Below are 15,428 nucleotides of genomic sequence, written 5' to 3' on the forward strand. Positions count from 1 at the left end.
TGTGGTAGTAGTGGTAGTAGTATTAGTAGTAGCAGCAGCAGCAACCGCAGCAGTGGGGGTGGTGGTGGTAGTAGTACTACTACTATATGGTATTTATATAAATTATATTTATATAATCATGTATTTAAAAGAAACCTACATTATTCGTAGTAGTAATAGTAGTATTACCACCACCACCACCACTACTACTGCTTCTACTACTACTACTTGTGCTGCTGCTGCTGCTGTCAATTTTCTTTTAAATACATGATCATTGGGGCAGCTAGGTGACACAGTGAATAGATCACCAGCCCTAGAGTCAGGAGGACCTGAGTTCAAATCCAGCCTCAGACACCTGACATACTTACTAGCTGTGTGACCTTTGGCAAGTCACTTAACCCCAATTGCCCTGCCTCCCCCCACCCACCCCAGCCAAAAATAAATAAATAAATAAATAAATAAATACATGACCGTTTACAGGTGGGCTCTACTTCATAAACCTGGATATAGCATGAGCTTCATTATACAAATTTATGAGAGTAAAGAGTCATTTCCCTATTTGAATCTATGAAGATGTGACTGAAAAAGGCTGCTACAGCATAGAATTTATTTTTCTTCCTTGCTCTTGCTCTTTACTTTTGAAATTGTTCCCTTTTTTTAAGGAGTGGGAGAGGGAGGTCAACAGGTACACATATCTGAAATTATAATGAAAGTCAATGGGAAATATGATTTAATTTGCAAAAATCAAACTTGCACACACCTTCCAGATCACCCATATTGTACCAATTGACTTTCTAGAGTTACCTATCTCAGTACACTAATGTCTTAAATTCTGAATACCTGAAAAGAAATAAGGCATCTAGAGTCCTTATTTCTATGCTTCAAGATTCTAGTTAGCTGAGAAAACACTATCTCATGGGTAACAAAAACAGCAATAGAAAAGAATGGTTATCTATAAAGGTGTCAGACACAAATTATTGTATTAAAAGCAATGTCACTAGTCCTACATAAGTAGAGAATGAGCACACAGACAAAAGAACAGAAAATCTTCACAGGTGACTGAAAATGAAATTCATGATTTTCCAAGAAGTCTCACATATCTTCACCTCCCCACCTTCTTACCTCCCTCTCTCTGAATAAGGCTTACTGGATAATTGTGATCTCCCCAAGTTTAAACCAAGTAAAAATTGAACATCTTAGATGCACAGGACTTTGATCAGTTCTATTTGAGAAACAATCAGGTAAAAGCACACTAGCCTGGGAGTCATGAGACCTGGGTTCTAGTCCAGGAACTGCCACCAACTTGCTGTGTGACCTCACCTGTAAAATGAAGGGGCTGGACAAGATTGATCTCAAAGGTCCCTTTCAACTCTAGCATCCTATTTTTTTAATGATCCTGTGAATCAAACATTCAGTGATTCTAACTTTTTTGGCCAACAAACACTTCCTGTAATTTTTTTAATCAGGCAGTTAGGTAGCTACCAGATCATTGTTTTCTAAATAAGAAAATTGAGTTCTCTGAGATAATAGTTTGATTCACTCTTTAGATTGATAGATCCAATGCTGCTTGGCCAAAGGACTGAGACCATGGATTAGAAGGAAACTGATTCCCAGAGAGGACTTACAGTGACTTAGAATCAAGGTAGTGAATGTAGTGGAAAGGGCACCAAATTTGAAGTCTGAAAATGTGCACGTTAGCATTTCTGTGAGCAGAGGCAAATCACTTCACCTATTTGGGACTCAGTTTCCTTATCTGTAAAATAAGACTTAGGCTAGATTACCCCTAAGTCCCTTTCCTGAACTACAACTCTGACACCTACAAAATATTAGTGAAGGAAAGGACCTCAGAGGTCATATAAGTGAACCCATCCTTGTGTAGAAAATATTTCCACAACAAAAGTAGACACTCAGCTGTTGCTTGAACACCTCCAGTGGCAGAAACTCACCTCTCAAGGCAGCCCATTCTGTTTATAGGAAGCTCTAAATATTAGGAGATTCCTCCCTATAGTTAGCCTAAATCTGCCTCTTTGAAACTTACCCTCATTGATCTTAGCTCTTCTCTCAGAGGACAAAGTAAACCTAATCTTTCCACATGACAACCACTGGAGAATTTAAAGATAGAGATCATGATTCCCACCCCCAAGTCTTCTTCTCTCCATGCTAAACAACTCCAGTTCCCTAAACCAATACTAATAGGACATGGTCCCCACCAAAATCCCTCCCAAAATGTGATCAGAACTCAAAAACAACCACAAAGGTGGAGTCTGATCAAGATAGAGCAGCTAGACAACCATCTACCTTGCCTAGAATGGAGAGAAACTCCTGGGGGGCAGAGCCAAGATGGTGGCTGGAAAGCAAGAACTTGCATAAGCTCCCCATCAGGTCCCTCCAAAAATCTATAAAAATGGCTCTGAACAAATTCTAGAACTTCAGGACCCACAAAATAGAAGAGAGAAGCAGGGATCCAGCCCAGGACAGCCTGGATGGTTGCTGGATAAGGTCTATCACACACGGAGCTGGGAGAGGAGAGGAGCAGAGCCGAGTGTGGGCAGTGGCAGGACCAACCAGGCTGGGAGCCAGGCAGAACAGGCCCTAGCACCCTGAATCAGTGAGCTGTGGCAGTTACCAGACTTCTCAACTCACAAACACCAAAGACAACAGAGAAGGTTAGTGGGAAAAGCTTCTGGGACAGAGTGAAAGGAGTTTGCGGTTCAGCCACTGCCCTGGGGGCAGCAGAGGTGGTGCAGCTACAGAACTACTGCTGCAGTTGCTTCTGACCCCAGGCCTACCTGGTGGGAGGAATTAAGTGGCAGATCTGAGTGGGAGTGAAGAGCCTGCTTAAGATCTAAGTCTGGTCCAGGTTGGTGGTTCTTGGGGGAGGAGTAGCGCTGGCGTGGCAGAGCTGGCTGTATAGAAATAGCTCTGAAAACAACAACACATCCCCTCAAGCTTGAAACAAAGTACTCTCTACTCTACAAGCAGTTGTACCCCGACGAAAAACTCAAGGGTCAAGTATGTTGGCTGGGAACATGGCCAGGCAGTGAAAACAGACTCAGATTCAGACTCAGACTTTGGAATCTTTCTTGGGTGACTAAGAAGACCAAAACATACAGTCAGAAGAAGTCAGCAAAGTCAAAGAGCCTACATCAAAAGTCTCCAAGAAAAACATGAATTGGTCTCAGGCCATGGAAGAGCTCAAAAAGGATTTGGAAAAGCCAGTAAGAGAAGTAGAGGAAAAATTGGGAAGAGAAATGAGAGTGATGCAAGAAAACCATGAAAAACAAGTCAATGACTTGCTAAAGGAGACTCAAAAAAATACTGAAGAAAACAACACCTTAAAAAATAGACTAACTCAAATGACAAAAGAGCTCCAAAAAGCCAATGAGGAGAAGCATGCCTTGAAAGGCAGAATTAGCCAAATGGAAAAGGAGGTCCAAAAGACCACTGAAGAAAATACAACCTTAAAAATTAGATTGGAACAAGTGGAAGCTAGTGATTTTATGAGAAATCAAAATATTATAAAACAGAACCAAAGGAATGAAAAAAAAATGGAAGACAATGTGAAATATCTCATTGGAAACCACTGGCCTGGAAAATAGATCCAGGAGAGGTTATTTAAAAATTATTGGATTACCTGAAAGCCATATCAAAAAAAGAGCCTAGATACCATCTTTCAAGAAATTATCAAGGAGAACTGCCGTGATATTCTAGAGCCAGAGGGTAAAATAGAAATTGAAAGAATCCACCCATCGTCTCCTGAAAAAGATCCCAAAAAGAAAACTCCTAGGAATATTGTCACCAAATTCCACAGCTCCCAGATCAAGGAGAAAATAATGCAAGCAGCCAGAAAGAAACAATTTGAGTATTGTGGAAACACAATCAGAATAACACAAGATCTAACAGCTTCTATATTAAGGGATCGAAGGGCTTGGAATATGATATTCCGGAGGTCAATGGAGCTAGAATTAAAACCAATAATAACCTACCCATTAAAACTGAGTATCATGCTCCAAGGCAAAATATGGACTTTCAATAAAATAGAGGACTCTCAAGCTTTCTCAGTGAAAAGACCAGAGCTGAATAGAAAATTTGACTTTCAAACACAAGAATCAAGAGAAGCATGAGAAGGTAAAGAAGAAAGAGAAATCACAAGGGACTTACTAAATTTGAACTGTTTTGTTTACATTCCTACATGGAAAGATGATGTGTATGATTCATGAGACCTCAGTATTGGGGGAGCCAAAGGGAATATACATACACACATACATATGTGTGTGTATGTGTATATATATATATATATGTGTGTGTGTGTGTGTGTGTGTGTGTGTGTGTATACATATATATGTATATATGTTACATATATACATATATATGTAGACAGATGACACAGGATGAGTTGAATATGAAGGGATGATATCTAAAAAAATAAAATCAAATTAAGGGATGAGAGAGGAAAATATTGAGAGAGGGAGAAAGGGAGAGATAGAATGGGGTAAATTATCTCACATAAAAGTGGCAAGAAAAAGCAGTTCTGTAGGAAGGGAAGAGGGGCAGGTGAGGGGGAATGAGTGAATCTTGCTCTCATTGGATTTGATGTGAGGAGGGAATAACATACATACTCAATTGGGTATCTTACCCCACAGGAAAGAAGGAGGAAGAAGATAAAAAGGGGGGATAATAAAAGGGAGGGCAGATGGGGGAGGAGGTAATCAAAAACAAACACTTTCAAAAAGGGACAGGGTCAAGGGAGAAAATTGAATAAAGGCGGATAGGTTCGGAAGGAGGAAAATACAGTCTTTCACAACATGAGTATTATGGAAGGGTTTTATATAATGATATGCATGTGGCCTATGTTGAATTGCTTGCTTTCTTAGGGAGGGTGGGTGGGGAGGGAAGAGGGGAGAAAATTTGGAACTCAAAGTTTTAAAAACAGACGTTCAAAAAAAAAAGTTTTTGCATGCAACTAGGAAATATGATACACAGGAAATGGGACATAGAAATTTATCTTGCCCTACAAGAAAGTAAGGGAAAAAGGGATAGGAGGGGAGTGGGGTGACAGAAGGGAGGGCTGACTGGGGAATGTGGCAAACAGAATATATGCCATCTTGGAGTGGGTGGGAGGGTAGAAATGGGGAGAAAATTTTTAATTCAAACTCTTGTGAAAATCAATGCTGAAAACTAAATATATTAAATAAATTAAATTTTAAAAAAAAAATTTTAAATTTAAAAAAAGAGAAACTCCTAAGTTTCTATCACCTTTGTTTATCACGACTTCCTATTTCCATATATGGAATGTGTCCAAGTTCAACAACTATTACAGGTTGTTTCTCTACTGATTGCCTCCTGTTAGATCTCTTGTGTCTTCCATTTTGCATTTTTTCCATTAGATTCGCCCCATCATTCTAGCTTGCCAAGATGTTTGTTTTTTTTAATCATAGCTTTGTCATCTACTTTTAGGCTTGCCCTGACAGTTCTGTGCCATCTATGGATTTGATAAGTAGTCTGTGCCTTAATCAAAGTCATTGATAAAAATGGTGAACAACAGAACAAGGACAAGAATGGCGCACTGGGGAACTCCACTGGAGAATTCTTTTCAGGTTTATATCAAGCTGTTAGTCAATACTCTGAGTTGCAACCAACTGTGTTATCATAAAATCCATAATTCTCTATATTTTCTATGAGATATGAGACTAACTCAAATGATCTGTGGAAATGTACAAGTTTACCAGTCTCCTAAATTACACATCCACATGTTACAAATGTTCATAAAACCATTTTATTGACTCTAATTTTGGTTTTTGACGAATATGTTCTTCATAAGAAAAACAACAAAATTCCTTCACTCATGAGTGACTCTTTCTTTATAGACTTTTACAATTTCCTGATTCAGTTCATGGATGAATACATTAAGTATAAATGCATTATGGGTCATTCTACAATATCCTCTAACTCAGTGAATGTTGTGTTCTGTGTACAGAGCATTCAAGTAATACATGAATAATCCTTGAACAAAGAGTACCACTACCATACCTATGCTTCAGAGGTCAGATGCTTTGGAGTTGTCATAATTACAATATTTTTTATTTCTTTGGTAAAATGGAATGTTTTTATTAAAATATATTTTATTATAAAGCATTTTATTAGATTTATGACACCTTTTCAATTAATGAGAATTAATGGCCTATTACCATTTCATATTAGTTGGAAGAAATTACATAAAAAGTAATTGTATTTTAGAATTCTGCTCACAGATTTTATCTGTTTCTGTTATACTGAATGCTTTAACAAATTGAAGAATATATAGTATTTCTCTAATCTGTCACCCTAATAATCCTGCTAAAATGGATATGAGGTTAATCTGAGATGATTTGATTGTCATAAACCAACATTGGATGATAGTGATCATCTCTCTCTTCCCTTTCTAAGCACTTACAATCTGTTTAATAAACAAGGAAACAGGTCATCAGTGTCAAGGTTGTGAGCGTACACTTGGCAGAATCTATATTGTGACCTTCTCTTTCAAAAGTGGGACCATATTTGCCCATCTTCTGGCAGCAGTACCACTTCCTTTTTCCCACTCCTTTCATTATCACCAATAATAATTCAATGATCCCACAGGCAGGGCCAGTACTAGAATTATTAAGTTGTAACCATGTGATCCATGCACTTCCCTGCATCATTAATTACCAAAGAATAACATAAAACACAATTCAGGAAAGAGAAATTGTAATTACTCTATTTTAGAATCAGGAGCTCATCAGGAAAAAGAACTTTGTTTGCAAATTTTTAAAAAACCTCTTTATTAAAAACACACACACAACTATGCATATTATGTAAGTAGATCTTCTTGAAAGTATCCTTATTAGCAGGAACTCTGTTTTTAATTGTTATAGTCAGAATTTAGTATTATCATAATTGTCTAAAAGTTCTTTTGCTTTTTGTGGCTATCATGGCTTTTTTGAATGAAGTTTATGCTACCATCCTCTTCAAAGTACCGTAATCATTTTTAAGGGAAGTGATATTAGGAATTTTGAGAGTAGGATTAGAACTACTAACACAAGAGGTCAGTTGTCTAAGGTTCTGCAGAACCCACCTGGGCAAAGGAATCAACACATCAGGGTCCTCCAGTGAAGTAACCCTAAAGCCTATAGCTGCCATCCAGAGAATTGGAAGAAGCAGCTATTATGGTGTTAGGCCTATATCTAATAGGGCCCAAGTACTTGGGTTTTACAGTCTAGTTTCAAAATTCCACTAGAAGAAAAGAAGCTCTATGCTCAAAGCCCTGGCATTCAGCCTCAGAGGAAGCTCTGGAAAAGTCCCATGTGAGACAAGATATCCATGAGAGACACAGAACCAATGGAGAAATCCAATTCAATGCAATGCAAACCAGTGCAACTGAACAAGTATTCAAGTGACTTCTACTTGTGCAAAGTATTGGGGATACAATGATAAAACAAAATCAGATCCTGTCCTCAAAGAGCTTACATTCTGCTAAGGGATAGAAGAGATCAACAAATACAAGAGTATTTGAGGAACAAGAAAGCACTATTGGGGGATAGTAAGGCACACATCTGGGATAAGAGACTGCCGTCTCCAAACTAGACACAGGCGGGAAATAACGCCTTCTAGCTCCCTAGTTACCTGCAGCCCTGGGAGCAAATGCAAATTTGGGAGAAGCAAGTCTGGCAGCAGAGAGAAAGACAGCTCCCTTGAGAGGCCAGCAGTCCCCTTGATGCACATTCTAGCTTTTTGGCCTAAATACAAGCAACACTTCTAACTATTGACCTTTAACCAGTCCCTTGCTTCAGCCAGGAGCTAGATGAAGTACTTTTCACTAGAAACAGTTGGACACTGTTCAGCTTAACTGTTGGCGTTGTACAACCTCTCAAACTCACTTTTCTCTGAGTGGTCTCAGAGATCACATTATGGCCCATCTGTGGAAACCAGCCCATTTGTATATAGGCACAAGGTTCTTGCTCAGGAATGGAGAACCATGAGTAACTTTAACTGCTTTGAGCAAAGCAGGATGAACAGACTTTTTTCCAAGTGGAAATGAGTTGTTGACAGCTTCCTATCTTTGAAAGTTACCCTTGTAAAGTTCTTAGCATCTGAATATCTCCGAAGTATCTTCTAATTCTACTTAGTTCGAGTCAAGGGTCACTTGACAACATTCGTATTACAATGTTCTTTCAGAGGACGCCAACACAAACTCTTTTGTGAATAGCACTAAATAATTCTAAATACCTGGGCAGGTCACACCTAGACATTTTACAGACAGGTATATCTATCTGCAAATGGGCAGGGCTACATATGAAATGTGATAAAAAGTAATGAAATTTTAAACAGAGAAGACCAGACAAACCTGCATCCACATGGGTTTTGCCTTTCAATGCAGTCATTACAGAAGACTCTATATTCATTCCAGTAAGATTGCCAGACTCAAAGCCTTATAGGAAATCTTCAGTAAAACTGAATTTTCCAATCATAAATGTAAATCAGTTTCATTATGTGACAATCACACCTTAGTATGAGCCATTGACACGATTTCCCAACACGATGATTCTGCACCTGAATGACTTTTAGACATTTCCCAAAATCAAATCCACCTTTGAAGGGTGAAAATTTGTCATTTTATTGTGTTCTCAAAAGGCAATTCCCATGGGGAAATTCTAAATATATTCTGAGGACTGGAAACATCACTGAAGAAAGTGTAAAGTTACTCAAAGTTGAAGGGGACAGCCCTCAAAATGGATGGCAACATTATCTGTTTCCAGGCTTCTTACAGTATAGTCACACTTCTTATGTTGCTCAGCCCAATTACAGAGAGGTCTGCCTGTCTGCCAGTGGTTGGATGAGACCTTTCCAACGGTACAAAATGAAGTACTTAATGCCATCCAAAAATGACTGAAGGGTCAAGGTGCTATAAAAGAAGGTTGATAGGGAAGTAAATGACAAGTTACCGGTGACATTTCAATGAATCACTCTGTGGGTGGCATTTATGAGGCAGGAATAGAGAAATTATAAAACAGCTTAATCCACTGGCTCAGAAGAGAAGAAGAGGGGTTAATGCCCCTTCCTGAAGTACAGGGTCTCAGATTAGATGGCCAAAGCCCTTGGCAGACCTACTCAATCCGCAATCCCTCTCTCTGCCATCCCTCAGGACTACAGCCCAGCAAAACCAAAAAAGATGTGGGTTGAACACAGGACCTACCTCTGGCCTCACAGGGTCTTCAATGCCCACCACACAGATGCAGGTCAAATCATTGAGGATATCATTCTCGTTTTCCCAGTCAGGCTCTGGGCTACTTGGGAAGTCCCGATAAGCTACGCAGATGGTTCGGAGGCCATCGCAGGCCATGGGCTCAATCACCTTCTTTACCATCTCATCTCGGTCTCGGGGTCGGAAGACTCGGGCCTCACCAGCTGGGCTGAGGATTTTGCAGCATCTGAAAGAAGGCAAGCAATAACTCAGCCAGCTGATCAATTTAGAAGTGCCAAGATAATGGGATTAATGAGAGTTTGAATGTAAGTTACTGGAAGCCAAACATTGCCTTGCTCTTTCCAACCCTAATGCTTAGCACAGTACCCAGTACTTAATGAATGCTCACTCATTCTTTTGAGGAATTTTAGAGACCTCTGTTTTCCTCTGCACTAGGGCCAAGCCCAGCCACATGCCTTAGTTTTTCCCATCCTTAGAGGGATGCAATAATATCAGGTCTTTGCCACCACAATTATGAACATAGTTCAGGCTCAAGCATTTTCTTTCCTCTTGGAGATGTGCTACTCCATGAACCTGGCTGGTGTAAGGGTTAAGGGAAGGGAAGGAATGTGGTACGATGGATAGCAAGTGGGCCTTAGAATGAGGATGGCCTGAGTTCAAGTCTCTCTTCTGACACCAAATGGCTGAGTGATTCTAAACAAGTCACTGAATTGTGCTCAAGTCAACTTGTAAACTCTAAGATGCAAAAAAGATGCCAATTTGCTTTGGTAGAAGGAGATTCTTTTCTCTGCCAATGAAATCATGAGTCTAGTCCTTATGGGTTATCAGTGCCCCCTTACATCATGCTTCCTTATAACAACCTGTGTGACTTTGGATAAGTTACTGAGCATCCCCAGGCCTCAGTTCATCTCCCTGTAAATGCAGATGTATTAGGTGACTTCTGATAGCCCTTCTAGGTCTAAATCTACAGTCTTGTGCCAGCCACTCATTTTTAAAAAGGAAGCTTCGACCTAGGGAAACTGCAATTGGCTAAAGCTGAACAAGTAGAAAGCAGCTAAGGCACCCAGTTCCCTAACTCCCAATCAAGTGCTCTATCCACTACTCCATACTGCCTTCAGGGGGTGTGCTCCCCAAATTCAACATGCAGAAGATGCAGTGGATGGCCACTCTCTGGGATATAACACCTACCAAAAATAGGCTACCTGCAGGACCGCTGGACACAGGTCTTTGGGATCTTAAATTATTCCCTGGAAATGAGCCAGGCACTTTGAGAGGGAGAAAGAGGCCTAGGACAACCGTCAAGAGACCTGCAGTCTAGTCCTAGCTTGGCAACTCACTTGTTTGATGGTCTTGGGCATTTGAGAGATGAGGACACAGAGAGCTAAAGAAGCTGAGCAGCTTGCCTCCGCCCAAGCATCAAGTGAGGTACAAAGTTAGGATTTGAACCTACCTCTTCTGACCCCCAGTGCCATATTCTTTCCACCATTTTATTCTTATCCATAATCATAAGTAAGGTACCACTAACAAATACGAACAACAAACCTAACCACATCCTCCCAAAACGCCAATGCCAAAACAAACAGAGAACTATGACTCTAAAATACAAAAATCTAAAGATTTTCAAGATGATCTGACCTGCAAGTTGAAGACTTGGGTTTTGATATAGACTCAATCAGCAATTTACTGTAGAACTCTGTACAAGTCACTTCCTGGCCTCAGTTTCGCCAAGGGGGGTAGGTCTAGATTACTTCTAAGGTCCCTTTCTGTGACTACATATCTCCAAATCCATCAAAAGACAATTACCTTGCATGGTTTAGACTTTTTTTGCCTACCTAAAGGCAATGAGGTTAGGCTGGATCACCTCTTGGAGGCTTCTTCCAGTTCTAGGACTGGCTATGAACAGAAGTTGGCCATAGGTCTTGGGTACTTACTTTTTCAGGACAATCTCTGATGCCCCTTTGCTATACATGCGAAAGCTTTCATCAGGCATCTTAATCACCGTGCTCATGGACTTCCTGACGGAATTAAAGGTATACACTTTGTACAGCTTCTCCTCAGGCATTTGGCTCCTCACAGGCTCATAATCTTGCTTCAGGTCCAGGACAAACCCCAACAAGCCACACTCAGTCTTGTTGCCCACCTGGCGGGGCAGGGCACCTTCCTTCTCTGGTGGCTAAGAGAGAAGATGGCACAGTTTAGTTTCCAGCTCATCTTGTGATGGGTCTAATACTCTCCCATTAGGCCAGGGTTAGCAGAAAAATCCAGCCCACTGAGAAAGATACTGCCCAATTTTTTTCAGGAGAAAGAGAGAGGGGTCCACATAGTCAACAGGGATAGAGTGCAGAAAGTAGGGGCATAAGGCCTGAGACATAGTATTGAATCTGCCACTGATACTCTTTAGTGACCTTGATAAAACCAAGATCTCTGTTTCCCCACCTATAATAACAGAAGATTGGGCTCCATGATCCTGAAGCTTCTTTCCCAAACTCTGGCATCCTAAAAAGCATGGGTGGGTTTTGCTGTTAGGCCAAGGGGAGTCACTGAGTAGGTTTGATCAGAGGAGTGACATGGTCAGATTTATATTAGAGAAATATTAGTCTGGTAGTGATGTGAAGAATGGATTGACAGAAATGTGGCGGACTGTTGGCGTGGAATGAGATATACATTGTCAGGTATGGCCAATGGGTTGATTTGTTTTTAACTGGACTTCTTTGTTTCAAGGGAGGGTTTCCCCAGGCCTGGAGTGCCCTCCTTCTTCACCTCCACCTCTTAGAACTCTAAACTCCTTTAAGGCTCAACTCAAGTGACATCTTCTTCAAGATCCTCCAGTTCTTAGAACCTCCTGAACCCAAAATACTTTGTACCTGATATACCTTGTATTGACTTATTTTTGAACATATTGCATCCTCTCAACAGAATGCAGGCACTTTATTTCTATATTTGGATGCCCAGTGCTTGGCGGAATGCCTGGCACATAGTAGGGACTTAATAAATACTTGGCAATTGATTGATTCTATTGTGTGTGATGAGAAGGGGAATTGGGAAATTGGGAAATGTCAATGATACAGCTTTGTTTCCCCTTTCCTCTGAAAAAAGAATTAGTCTGAGAGAGGAAGGGCCTGGAAGGGGGAAGACAAACTAGGGGCTGTTACAATAGCCTAGGTAGTAGGGAAATTGAGAAATACGAGAGACTCTGTAGTACTATAATGAGGGGATTGGCTAGAATCAAGAGAACTTGAGAACCAATTAGATATGACAATCAGGGGAGAGGTCAGAGCGAGAGATAATCCCAGGAGGTTCCTCTGTCAGAAAGAGAAAGGGAGGGGAAGGAAGAAAGTATGTGTGGGGAGGATGGGGGATTAACAAATTCCATCTGGAACAAAGTGAGGAAGGGAAAAAGGAAGGGAAAGAGAGAAAAGGAAGAAAAAAAACCCTTCAGTTTCCAGACACCATACGTCTGAGAGCACTTTAAGAGAGTGGAATTTACAGTTCCATGCCAAATTCAGAGCTATGCCACCTTACTGCTGTCTTGAGTAGTGGTTGTGTGTTTTAAATGCCCTGAATTAGGCAACTGAGAAAACTATTCTGCCATTATAAACAGGTTCCTCCCTTCGTTACACTTCCCTCCTTCCCAAATCAATGGCTAAACAGAAAGTAGAACTAGCAGCAGGCCAGGCCAGGTGAGATAAAGCCAGACTCCAGATGTTTCTTTGTTTTTTTATTGATGTAACTCCCAGGGCACTTGCGTTTCCTTCCATTTAGCTAGCCTTTAGCCCCCAGAGAGCTCCAGAGTGAACTGGTATACTAGAACCCACCAGGGGTTTTGGTGTGTGACTCATTTTAGGAGTCATTCAAAAGGGAGGAAGGAAGAGAATGAAACTGTCCAGACAGAACCTAGTCTGACCATACACAGAGGTGACCATATACTCACAAGGCAGAAAAGTGACCCTAGACTGAGGACTTCCTTGCCCCTTCTCCCCAAATCCTGGCTGGTGCCTAAAATCACTTTCCCACAGGTAGAAGGGCTTCAGTCCTCAGTAAGAGGCTAGAAAGTCAGAGAGCACTACAAAGAGTGAGCTGGGGTTCAGTGGCTTAAGTGCTGGGGTCTAGAGTCAGAAGACTTGGGTTCAAATCCTGACTCATTTCATCTCACAGGCTTCCATGTCTCCAATTAGCCATATTAGGTGATACTTAAGACCTCTTTTAGCTCAAAATGCTATGAACTGGGACTAACTTACACTCAATTGTAAATGACTGATAGCAAAGCCTTCTCTCAGAGTAGGATCACAAATTTAGAGGTGGAAGGGACTATAGACGGCATCTAACCATCTCATTTCACAGACAAGAGATTAAGTTACTTGCCTGAGGTCATTCAGTTAGTTAGCCATGCTGTCTAGGTTCTAACTTGGGTCCTCCAGCTTGAGATCCTGTTCTCTTTTTACTAAACCATGCTGCCTTACTGAAGCAGGTGTGCTTCTTAGTTTCACATCTGGCATTCTGTGCCTTGTGCCTCAAAAGACCAACATTCCCTGCAAGAAAAACCAGTCTAGAAACAGATATCATTTCTAATATTCTGAAATTCACAAGAAAAGAATCTTTCTTGGACATGTATGTTTGCATGTAAATGTATGCTCTTGTATGTGTATTTATGCATATAATTGAAATACGTATGTGTGTATAGAGAGAGAGCAGTGAACCTTCTATTCTTTTCCTCCATAGTTTATACACAAATGACTTCTTTCCTTCAAATTTTCCTAATAAAAGAGAAAGACAAAAAGCTCACATACTGGAAAATACTCAATTGCTTATTTGCCCATCAAAAAACCACCCTCTTTATTCTATCATCCTTCATAAAGTACTTTCCTTTTCTTTTGAAAAGGATTAAGACAAGGAAAAACAAATAGATTCTCCAACTTAAGATCTTCAGAGAGTCTGCTCTGTCCTTCACACTCACATCTGGGAAATGGTCACTTCCCTTCACTGAAGACAATGAACATTTCTAGATCTTCCAATTTAAGTGCCCACATCAGGCATGTTTTCATTCCCTCTCCAGGCTCTGCACCTGACTTTCCCCCAACTCTGTAGACTTTCTCCATCATGCTCACCAGTACCTTGTCCCTACCTCTTCCCCCGAAAGCTTCCTATTATGTGTTGTCTTCCTCCATTAGAATATAAGCTTTTTGAGGGCGGGGGCTGTCTTTCTTTATGCTTCATCTGTGAAATGAGGGGGTCGGGCTAGGTGACCTCTAAGGTTCTTTCCACCTCTAAATTTGTGACCCTACTCTGAGAGAAGGCTTTCTGCTTGAATTTGTATTCCCTGGACATCGCACCACGCCTGGCACACAGTGAGCACTTAATAAATGCTTGTTGACTTTACTAGGCAGCATTTCAGAATTTCCTAGACAGTAAAATGCCCAACATCGAAGAGAGAGGAGACTAGTCATATACTTTAGAATATTTGTCAAATTGCAATCAAATATCATTAACAAACATGGTGGAAATAGCAATGGACTTGGAAGTCCAAAGACTTGAGTTTTAATCCTTGACTCTGCCATCGACTTACTGTGTGATCTAACTTGCCTGGTCTACAGTGGACACACTTCAGCTAATCAGTATGGACAGCAAAGGAGTGTACTTGGAAACAGAATTTTCCAGCTAACTGAAGACTGAGCCATTATGCTCCCCAATCACCCATAATGACCATGTAATGATGTGATGTTCATTAATTTAATCTTCAACTTTCATATCACAAGGTTTTGCTGAATTTGCTGTTAGTCCCATTGAGAGCTAGGACTACAGATTCCCCATCCATGCTTTGTGACCCTTGACTTATGCATTGAACTGCACTGAGCACATTGTCTGGCACATAATAGTCACTTAACAAAAGTTTAATGATTGATTGTATAATAGAGGTAAATTATTTAACTATCTAAGGTTTTGTTAAAAAATTAATGTGGATTTTCTGGGGGCTCCCAGTGCCAGAGCCATAACTAGCAACTTTAATAAACTGAGGTAAATAGGATAACAGTCTAACATGTGTCCTGGGAGCCCAAGAGGCCACTGGTGTGTGTGTGTGTGTAGGGAGGCAGAATCAAGAAGCTTGAGCCAGCCTAGGGAAGACCCATCTAGGGTATGTGGGAGGTCCTTATTCGCTAAGGTCAGTTATTTCTATGTTTCTACAACGCTGCAGGTGATCATCCCCACCCCTTACATGGCAAAACTCCAGGAC

General features: G+C 40.7%; 1 protein-coding gene across 12 annotated transcripts in view; it reads right to left on the bottom strand.

Moving 5' to 3' along the window:
• ATP2B2 (ATPase plasma membrane Ca2+ transporting 2) overlaps positions 1–15,428 on the bottom strand; it is a 359,025-nt gene that overhangs the window by 53,529 nt on the left and 290,068 nt on the right. For all 12 annotated transcript variants that reach the window (XM_036738497.1, XM_036738500.1, XM_036738492.1 and 9 more), the window contains 2 exons: positions 11,131–11,372; positions 9,191–9,425 (listed from right to left, as the gene is read on the bottom strand). In XM_036738497.1, the coding sequence (XP_036594392.1) occupies positions 9,191–9,425; positions 11,131–11,372 (477 nt within the window). The remainder of the gene's footprint in view (positions 1–9,190; positions 9,426–11,130; positions 11,373–15,428) is intronic.

The sequence above is a fragment of the Trichosurus vulpecula genome, chromosome 9, assembly GCF_011100635.1.
Source record: "Trichosurus vulpecula isolate mTriVul1 chromosome 9, mTriVul1.pri, whole genome shotgun sequence".
NCBI lineage: Eukaryota > Metazoa > Chordata > Mammalia > Diprotodontia > Phalangeridae > Trichosurus > Trichosurus vulpecula.